Source organism: Metopolophium dirhodum, chromosome 1, assembly GCF_019925205.1.
Source record: "Metopolophium dirhodum isolate CAU chromosome 1, ASM1992520v1, whole genome shotgun sequence".
NCBI classification, from domain to species: domain Eukaryota; kingdom Metazoa; phylum Arthropoda; class Insecta; order Hemiptera; family Aphididae; genus Metopolophium; species Metopolophium dirhodum.
Window position 1 is genome coordinate 126,024,141 of NC_083560.1, and position 10,535 is coordinate 126,034,675.

The window sequence follows — 10,535 nt, forward strand, 5'->3', positions numbered from 1 at the left end:
TGGGTTTTTTTTGTACAATTTTTCGGGCCGGGCCGGGCTGGACTTTGAATAATAGATCAAGGGTTGGACCGGGCTTTTTAAGGATTTTTCTTCGACACTAAACAATCACAATTTAAAATAATAAATAATAATGATAAATCCGATGTTGGTACAGGTAGATACATATAGAGTATACTCTATGGATAGATACTAGATAGTAGATACAATCACAATGAATATAATAATATATTGATTGGTGGGTATAATGAAGCTATTTATATACCATAATAAATAATAATATTATATTTTGTTTCACAATATTTTTTGGACCAGGCCGGGCCGGGCTTGAGGATAAAATTTATGGACTGGACCGGGTTTTTTACGAGCTCAGCATTATTTTCGGACCGGGCCAGGGCTTTTTTTCACAATATTTTTTGGACCGGACTGGGCCGAAAGTTTACGGCCCTTGCAGGTCTATAGTACCTATATGAGAATTAGTTAATTTACCGGTTATTTAAATCCCATAAAAAATTAATTTGACTTTCCAGTAAACTTTTTATTTTATTGAACATAGGAAAACTTAAAAGGAATCTTATATTAAATTTTCAAAGCTTAGATTTAAATAGAAAAATGTTTATGAATTTCCAAATAATTTGCCAATTTTCGTGATATTGATGAATTTTGTGTAATTTTAACAAGATGCTCATAAAAAAATTACGCTATTGTATTTACGCTCAATTTTTTTAAAAATATTTTTCACTAACATCAACTTCTGAGGAGCGGTGTATTAAATTTTCTATTTTTCGCTAATACCCCCTGATTCCGCCTATGATTAAGACTAAATATTTTGCTTTGACCACGATGTTTTTTATTGGTTGGTAGGTACCTATATGAAAAACGTACGACGGGCCTTATATTAATATTTCAATTTTTTTGACAAAGCGAAATTTTATTTATTGACATTCAGGTATGGAAAAACAAACTTAAAAAAACAGGTATGTGGATGTCGCTCTGCTATACAGTCGGTACAAGTGGGCCAAGGCATAATAATATAATGGATTGTATTAAACTTGAATTCAATGATATAATATCATTGTATAAGAAAAACGTTTCTGAGCGGAGACGGTTTGTCAGTCTGGATTATTTTATATTGTTACTATTGCCTGTAAGTTAAGTTAATATTATAACTAAAGTAGTTTATATTATAATATTATTATTTTTTATCCGTTTCTATGGTCATAAGCAAAGCGTTAGAAATTAAAATCCCGTATTAAGTGGTTTTTCGTAATTTGTCGGTAGTTTTTCCCGTGGTATTTAATAACTATCGAGAAAATCGAAAAATGACCTTTCTAAAGTACCAACTTGATCCAATTTGCTAAAATATAAGGTACTATATGTTGAAATCGAAGCACTCCTTCTGGTAGAAATGTTGTATACATTACAATATCCATTGTAAAACCACTAGCTTCCTCACTCTGTTCAGAATCTAAAAAAAAGGTGGAAAAGTGGGTATACAGCACTGCAGCTGTAAAGCAGGTAAGTGTCAGAGGGGTAATGGATGTGTTAAATTTGAATTCAATGATAATAAAATCATTTTACCTATACGAAAAGCGATTCTGAGCGAAGACGGTCTGTCAGCGGGTCACTCTATAATAATAAATTGTACCTACTGAATATATATTTTTATGATATTATTGTTAATAAGTAATTTATTTTACTATTAGACATATTAATATATTATATAGTAGTACCTATAGTATTTAGGTACCTAAAAGGATACTTGTTTTTGTTGGAATGTGGATAAACAGTAAAATTGTTTAAAAAAATATATTTAATACCAATAACTATAAAAAAATTTCTGGACTAGTGAACACTAATATCTTAACCAATATTAACGGTTATTAACACCCAAACGTTTGTTTGAATTGTATATTCCAGTGTTTCAACACCAAAATATATACGGCACCAAAAACTCGAAACCTGAATAATTGATTCGGTTGCAAAGCCCTACATTATAGAGACCTGCCTAACGATAAGATTCACCAGACTCCTACTGTATAGCAAAGCAGTTTATTACCTGACCACTTTTTCAATAACTGGTGTCATATTAAAACAGCAGATTTCGTTATTGAGTATAGATCTGGGCTGTGCTGAAGAAGGGGCAAATGTGACAAGCGAGAGCCACACATTTTATGGCACCAATACATAGCGAGCTATTTATGAGATAAAAATATGTACGTTGAATAGGGGCGCCAATGTTAGTTTGCACGATACTAGTATAGATAGTATAATATATTAACCTAATAGTAATATGTATTTAAAACCATTATTTACAATCAAAGCTTAAGATTATTTATCTTAGTCTGAGCACTGAGGCATTAATTTGTTACTCACTAATACTCAGTCAATACAATTTATTCTCTTTACGGGATGTATTGATAATTATTAACTGTATATATGTTTAAACATACACATATCAGACGTAAAATATTTAAATAATAATATTTTCGTTTTTATTTTTATTTTTTTGAATATTTAGAACCAGATTTACATAGTATATTACTATAATGGTATGTTATTTGTCTAGAATTATTAGCGATGAAAGGTTTCCAAATTCCTAGACTCTATGTACACACAATCTATATGTATTTATTATTCCTCATTATAGGACAAATAGTGGAATATTTTCTTTCTTCCCAGAGGTCTTCGTTTAGTAAATATAATCTCCTACTCACTTGATTTTTTTAAAACTACTCATGACAATTTAAAATTTAATACTTTATAGTTTCTAAAAAAATCTTATTCAGTTTAACTTGTCATTAGACTCTATATCTTAGTCTTATACATTTATTTGTTAATTATTTTTGAAATTTTGTTTTATTATTAATTATTATTCTTATATTATGTATTATGGTTGTTGTTTTTTTCTCAAATTATTAAATTTAGTAAAGAGCTGTGCCTGTTGATGACACAATAAATAAATATTAGTGTATTCCAGTCTAACACATTTATAAAGCTCGCACCTAACTTGGATTTTTATCATTTTAAGTTATTATTTATTAAAGAATGTATAAACCAAGTCAATATAAATTCATTGTTATATATCATAATATAAAGTTTTATCTGAGTTATAACTGATTAGTGTGATCTTAGAAAAAATTTTAGCCTTGATTAGTTTTTTTTTATTACATAGGTTAATAAATATTTAAAAAGTTAAGTCTCACTACTCACTTTAAAATGTTAATTTATAAAAAATCTAAAATAATGTATGACGTGAATTATTCTTATTATTATTTGTATTATGTATGTATAATGAATTTAATATTTAATGCAACTATTTTATTTTGTTTATATAGCATTACGACAGTTATAAAGATAAAATAAAAAAGTATTGTTTTATTTGTAGTATGCAATTTAAAGTTAATATTTCTTTTATGCCCGCGATCATTTTCTTAATTTATTTACAAAACTTGTTGACCATTTATAATTTATAGAAATTGAATAAACAAATAATCATATAATTCAAAGCATTTAATTTAAAATCTACAATTTTTTTTTTATACATATAATTAATAATATCAATATCTGTTCATGTACATGTTTATTTTAGTAGTAGGCAATTAATGTGAATGGCACACATCATATTATTATCGTTTAAAATTAGTATGATGCAAAAATAATTATGTTATGGGTTGAGTTGCTCTGTAGAAGCATCAGATTTCTTTCGAGACAAATTCCGTTGAAGAGAGATTGGAGTTAACCACTCCTTTGGTAGACAACGTTGAAAAAAAGGAATGCACGAGCTAACATATGCCAGCCTGTTTATCCAACTTGGTATATCTTGTCCGCATAAAATCTAAAGTAAAAAGTTTATAAACAATATATTTTATTGATATATAAAAACAAATAAAAAAGTTTTTACCTTTGTTAATGATCCAGAAAAATGGTTACAGTTTTTATTCATTAAATGGTATCTATCGCCTCGGAAGTCCTTACCAAGTTCAATCATTATCCTTTTAACATCACTAACTGTAAAATCTGTACTACCAATGTAAATGGATTCCCTAAAAACAAAACAAGCATAAATATTCATGGATTAAAAATAAGAAAAAAGCATAACAACATCCATAATAAATAAAAAGTATTATTGAAATAAGTATAAAGACACTCTTATCTTAACCAAACGAATTTCATTAAAATATTTTAAAGATAATATTTAAATATTTATTGTTAATAAATACTTTCATAAATTGTTAGGAAGAAACCAACTAATTTATAATCTCAGATATAATCTAATATCATTAAAACTTTTTCATTATTATTATTATTAAAATAATATATTTAATTCTATAAGAAACAAATAAAATAATTAATAAATATAGTTTCTATGATTCAACTATTTTTATGAAGCTACCTACATGCTAGAACTGAAAAGTTAAAAATGTTATTAAATGATTAGTTTAAAAACAAAACCATATTATTAGGAACATTTAAAATCAAAGAAATTTATTTTATGATGGTAATTATTTATGTAAGTGTTTGATTTTCTTGTTCAACAATTTTCTTATTTTTTATTAATTAACTTAATGCGTTATGGTTATTTACTGAGGTTGGGAGACGCGCTCAGCCTTAAATACAGCCAGCTGCAGCCACAGACATAGTATTAGTAAACTAATAATGCTAGTAGTCACTGGCCTTCTTTTAATATGACAATAACAGGGTTGTGAATCGTTGTTTTTTCAATTTACGTGAACAATTATTATATATTTAAAATTACTTGAAATATTATGATTAATATACAAGTGGTTGCATAGATAAAATAAATTAATCTTTTAATTAGAAATTACGTTTATAAAAGAAACAAAATGGGTTTGTGTAACCATTACCTAGTATCCTACTGATATGCATAATATTATACTTTCGTGTAATACTATATTTTAATTTAAATCGAGTAGTTATACTGTCTTAATGCTTGGAATTTGAATTATTGACTAGTGTGAAATTTAATGTAATTTTCTACAATACTTTTTATACCAAAAATAAAATTAATTTACTTTAAAAAAAATATAGAATTTTACTTTTAGAAAATGAGTTAATATTATATTACCATAAGTAATTTTAATTTCTACTGAATTTCTATCAATCATACAAAATAATGGTTGTAGACTTGTAATAGGTAATCAATATTAAATGAACTGTTTATTCAAATATGTACTGAATTTTTTTCACTTCGGACATTATTTTTATTTTTTAATGGCAAGGGGGAGGGATGTTAAAAAAAACTAATCAAGTTTTCTTAACTTATTTTTTATTAAGTCAAACCAAGAGGGCTCAGTTTGGTTATTTTATTTTTGGACCACCAATATTAGTTTAAATCCAATACTTTTAAACTATAAAAAAAAATAATTATAGTTTGGGAAATTATGTTTATATATAACAACTTAATATTTTTAAAAACATTATTTGGAGGTACTTTAAAGTACTTATTATACTTAAAATATGCTATATATGTAATGTAAAATATTATGATCTTAAATTTTTGTGGTTTGAACTTAATAAGTCTATGCATTTAGATTTTAGATAAATACACGAAAGTGCTAATATATCCCGATACACTTGCAACTAGCGCTGTTAGTTTGTCATTATAGAGATATATAACATTTATTTGCATATTATTCAATAAGTTAGTAACAAATGTTAATTATTAATTACCTACTGCTAACACAGATAAATTAAAAAGTTTTTTTACCTGTATCTATAATGGTCTCCTAATTCATAAACATCTTTTGGAATCATATCAAAAATTCCAGAATCTGATCTATCATGACCTCCATATCCATATTCTGTAATAAAAGTTACAAATTAAAATTTCAAACATAAGATATGACTGATAAAATATTCACCTTGTCCATACACTTCAATTCCAGAATGGAAGACACCAAGACCCATATGTGTAGTGTATTCATTGATCCAATACTTATAACAAAATAAGAAAAAATTAATAAATTACAAGCACAAAATATTTGTTAATTGTATTAAAATATATAATACATCAAATCTATATTAATAGATACAATTATTCAATACATTGCATCATGATTGAATTGAAACAATTAATTTAAAGCTTACAATCAGTTAAATCAGTTACTTTCTTATATAGGTAGGTAAATTAATCATTTTAGAAGAATTTAATTTTATTGGAACTTAGCATGAATACTTATAATAGTGATTAATAATAAGTAGGTATATTAATTAAATTAACTTACATTTATTTAAAAAAGGTTGTTATCATTCAGTTATGGTAAACCAATGGTCTAAATATTCATAATCTTCAAAATAAGATAATAATAAATTATAATAAATATAATTATTATTTATTTATTCAATATTTAAAATATTAGAAAGAATACATTATATATAAGTATGATACATTTGAAGCATAAATACAAAAATGAAAAGTGATAATGGCCTAATACAAATATAGGTAATGTTGGTATTTATAAAAATACGAGTAAAAAAATTGTATTTTAAAATAACAATATATTAACTATCCATACCTCAGGGATTAAGGTAGGTAATAACAATAATATATATTCCTACAATATTTAAATCAATGGTAGATTATTGCAATAATCTATAACAATCGATAAAAATTAAATAATTATTAGGTAATTTTGTTCATTTGGATTGCAAAATTATACTTTTTAACTGCCTACATGATGTTTATGTAAAGCATACGGTAGTTGATTTAAATAATTTTCGTGTTTAAACAGATAAATTGAAAATATTTACATATAGGTACATTACTTATCTAAACACATTATAGTATTATACACAAAAAACTGGCAATAGTTAGATAATAAGCTGCAGTTGGAAGAATTAAATGATCATCTAATGCCGGGTTGCACAAAACATTTATTGAATCAATAGTGAGCTAAAGGTCCCCTAAACAAGATTTAGCAGCCAACGATTGGTCCATTAAATTTAATAAATTGTTTAAGCAACCCAGCATAAGATATTTAGACATGGACAGGAATCGTGCCGTCGGGTTCATTTGATATTAGAATATTGGGCACACACGGGCGTGGTAGTCGTTGGTGACAAACAAACTCTTACCATATCGTATACGTGCACCAGTACCGGTTCTCGAGCCATGTTGGAGGATAGGCTATCTGGTTTCCATACAGTGCGCCCAAGAGCGGCTACGTTCGACTGGAAAAAAAAGAATAGAGCATCGATGCAGACGTTGTAAAAACAGACAGGGACGAGACGAAAGAAAGCATAATACACAAGCTTATTGTACTTTACGTCTCATGGGTACGATGACCGTTAACCATCACACCAGCTGTGAGGTAGTTGGTAGTAGATATTATATTTATTACATTATTATTGAATACGTACCCAAAAAACGTAGGTAGAGTATAAAAAAATAATAAAAACTGTGAAAACGAACGTTTTTCGTATTTATTTTCGCAATCCCGGCTCGTCGGTGTCCATCGGGTCGGCGGTTAGCAGCGACCGACGACGACGGCAGCCGCTGTCGCGATTTTCATTATTTTATCAGAATAGTATTATCACTAAACAGTAAACACGATCGTGCTCGTACGGTCGTCTGCCGAATGCGCCGAATGCGGAATGACGGAAACGGACGGAATGAATGACTGCACGTCGGGCGGCACGAGTGTGAGTGTGTGTGCGCGCGCCACCGCGCTGGTGTGAGTAGCGTGTGTGCGTGCGTGCGTGTGTGCGACCGCGGTTGACACCTAAACGAGGCCAACAGAATCGATTTTTCTCGACGTCATCGATACCCGCGAGTCGGACGACGACCGTTGTCGGCTCGTCGCCGCTATTAACGGAAAGAGACCTTTTTACAGTATTATATATTTATATTATAATAGTGGCATAGTGCTAACGACTTCCGATCTTTAAAACGCAATAATATTATACTTTATAATAATAACGACGAAAATGTTACTGTTATCATTCAGTAGGTATTCTAATGTTATCATTTACCACATCGAATTATCAACTGACTGCTGAAAGAGCGTTGTGAGCTTGTTCAAAAATACGACTTAGGGCCGTTCTTACAATATCCGGTAAAGTGCCGATTAACCGCTAACCGACTGATGACAGAATTTATTACCTGCAGAATTCGGCCGGTTAAGTGTCGGTCAACTTTAACCGACACTTTACCAGGACATTGTAAGAACGGCCCTATATGAGTTATTATTTCGTATTTTTTTCGTTACTCGTTGTAAGTGATTGGAGACGGTGATTTGATACCAGAGGGCCTCTGCTTAGTCCATCGTCAATTTAAGCGATACTTAGCTAACTAGTCAATACCGCGGGTGTTCTAAAAATTAATAATTCTAACGTGTTCATTACTTACTGATCGATATAACCATATTATAGGTACTTACGCGATAAGGATTTTAATTTGTCGTGACTCGTGTTGCACTGACACTAAATTTGAGTCTGACTGTCCCGCATTTTCGATGATTTTATTTTGTTTATCTAGACAGTATTAAATTTTATATTTTTTATATCACTATTAAGAATTCAGATGCCGACGCGATAGGATGCTCGTTGAACGGAAAAACAGTCCAAAAATAACTCCAAAGTATGAACCCATATCCGGAGTACCTACCTAATACAAATTATTCTTCGATGACGTTTAGTCATCGCATTTTATTTATATATTTTCACAAGTTTTATTCTTATAAATATTTAAAAAAATGTAAAATGTAAGATGAAATCAAAAATACAGGAAAGTCTGTTTCAACTTCCAAGGCTTCAAGCAGACTTGACGACGAATTCAAATCTGTTTTCAGAATCATTATCGTATTATTGAATCAGCTGTTCCGATTAGAAATAAAACCCGTTTGAACAATAAAATTCCGAAATAGCACGACATGGAATACTGCAAATTGTAATAGACAGACGGACAGCAATCCACCAATCCTCTCCTCTCGAATATTATTAGTAGCATTGATTATAAAATAAATACTTATAGTTTAAAATATTAGTTATAATACAATCAAATATCAATGTAAAGTAAATATTATGTAAATATTGTCGATTTCTTTATGGTGTATCAGTGTTCCTTATCTGTTTTATTACTTTTTGTTGTTACCTACTTGTAAATAGTTATTGCTTATTAGTTATTAGTAGTAACTAATAATTTATTGTTCTATTTCATCGAAAATAAAACAAACATACAAGCCAGGTCGTAGACACGTCAATCAACCAATTACTAAAAAAACTAAAGGAAAAAAACATGCAAAATAATATGCTTTAATTTTTATTTTTTTTTTCATACGCGATAGTTATGACGTGCGTTGGACCGATTCGAATGTTTCAATATATTATCAATATATTATATTATTACATTTGACGTCCGTGCCCCGCCGGAACGTCGGTCAAAGCGAATTCACGAACAATTTAATAATAATAATTTACCCACAAGGCCACAAAATATTCACAATTCACCAACATTATACGATGCAAACGTGCACAGCATATAATATAATAATCAATGCGACTAGGAAATTATACATTAATTCAATAATTTTATACGTACTTGTTTGTGCGTTTGTTGTTATTATTTCCGGTCAATCAGTTTGTCCGACTCTGGCAGATGTTGTAGCCACTGTTTCTTCCTAAGTCGCAGCTACGCTGAGCACTGACTACTGAGTAGTGAGTACTGACTGGTGTCGAGTGATGACTGCCCGTCGGTACAGGACGCAATCGGCCGGACGTAGTTTCTTAAATTTTCTAAATGATGGAATTAAATAGTTATTTTTATCATGGTGTTCTACTGCGATTTGTTGATACAAAAATATTTATTATTATCCTTATTACTAGTGTATAGGTATAACAGCTATTGTATAAAGTAATATAAATTGTCATTAATTTATTATTAGTGACGACCCACACCGTGTAACTGACCATTGAAGTTCACATCTGAAAAGTGAAGACTCCAATTCCACTCAATCACTCAATAATAGTCCGTGGTTTCGCGCGATAATAATAATTAATAATTATCAATATCTAAATTACGTATATCAAACAATGGTTGTAAACTTGTAAATATAAAAATAAATACCAAATAAATAATAATACATAATGACAGTGTCAATATGTCTTCTTTAAATATTTTTTAATCCTTGTCTATGCTAATGAACAAAATAAGAATAGATAAAAAAAAAAAACGTGAATTCGCTCTGTTATCTACAGTAGGTTTTGAGTGTACCTCGGCACTTCGTCATTCAGACATTAAGTAGGTTACTGTAATGCAGTATTGAAGTGGTGCAATTACGGAGGAAGGGGGCATTCATATCCTCCCACCAATGTACTTTTTTTATAACTGGTACACACCGTATTAGCGTATTAATATAATAATACTTTACCTACAACATACTACTTTAATATTTTATTTTTTAGAAATTAATTTCTAAAAAAAAAACAAATTTCTATTCTAAATATTGGGTTGATAATAAGTACCTACCTAATATAACTACTAATAAGTCATAACCAAGGTAAATGGTAATATACAA

The 10,535-nt window shown here is 29.1% G+C and overlaps 1 protein-coding gene across 4 annotated transcripts; it reads right to left on the minus strand.

Moving 5' to 3' along the window:
- Positions 1-3,495: 3,495 nt before the first annotated feature.
- Positions 3,496-9,952, minus strand: LOC132936050 (deubiquitinase DESI2). Of its 4 annotated transcripts, XM_061002718.1 has the most exons (8): positions 9,841-9,952; positions 9,560-9,753; positions 8,400-8,493; positions 7,096-7,191; positions 5,883-5,955; positions 5,729-5,822; positions 3,902-4,043; positions 3,496-3,835 (listed from the first exon to the last, which is right to left on the minus strand). In XM_061002718.1, exons 4-8 carry the CDS (start codon positions 7,132-7,134, stop codon positions 3,665-3,667), a joined length of 519 nt encoding a protein of 172 aa, XP_060858701.1. In that variant the 5' UTR covers positions 7,135-7,191; positions 8,400-8,493; positions 9,560-9,753; positions 9,841-9,952; the 3' UTR covers positions 3,496-3,664. The 4 variants fall into 4 exon arrangements, with proteins under 4 accessions (XP_060858701.1, XP_060858700.1, XP_060858699.1 ...); XM_061002717.1 differs by lacking the exon at positions 8,400-8,493; XM_061002716.1 differs by lacking the exons at positions 8,400-8,493; positions 9,560-9,753; positions 9,841-9,952 and adding an exon at positions 7,381-7,924.
- Between the last annotated feature and the right edge of the window lie 583 nt (positions 9,953-10,535).

Bases quoted from the DNA above. Each gene is read 5' to 3' on its own strand.
- LOC132936050 (XM_061002715.1), bottom strand. The intron at 5,956-7,095 runs GTAAGAGTTTGT...TTTTGTTATAAG, and splicing joins TGGTGCACGTATACGATATG to TATTGGATCAATGAATACAC. The intron at 3,836-3,901 runs GTAAAAACTTTT...TTTTTACTTTAG, and splicing joins TTTCTGGATCATTAACAAAG to ATTTTATGCGGACAAGATAT.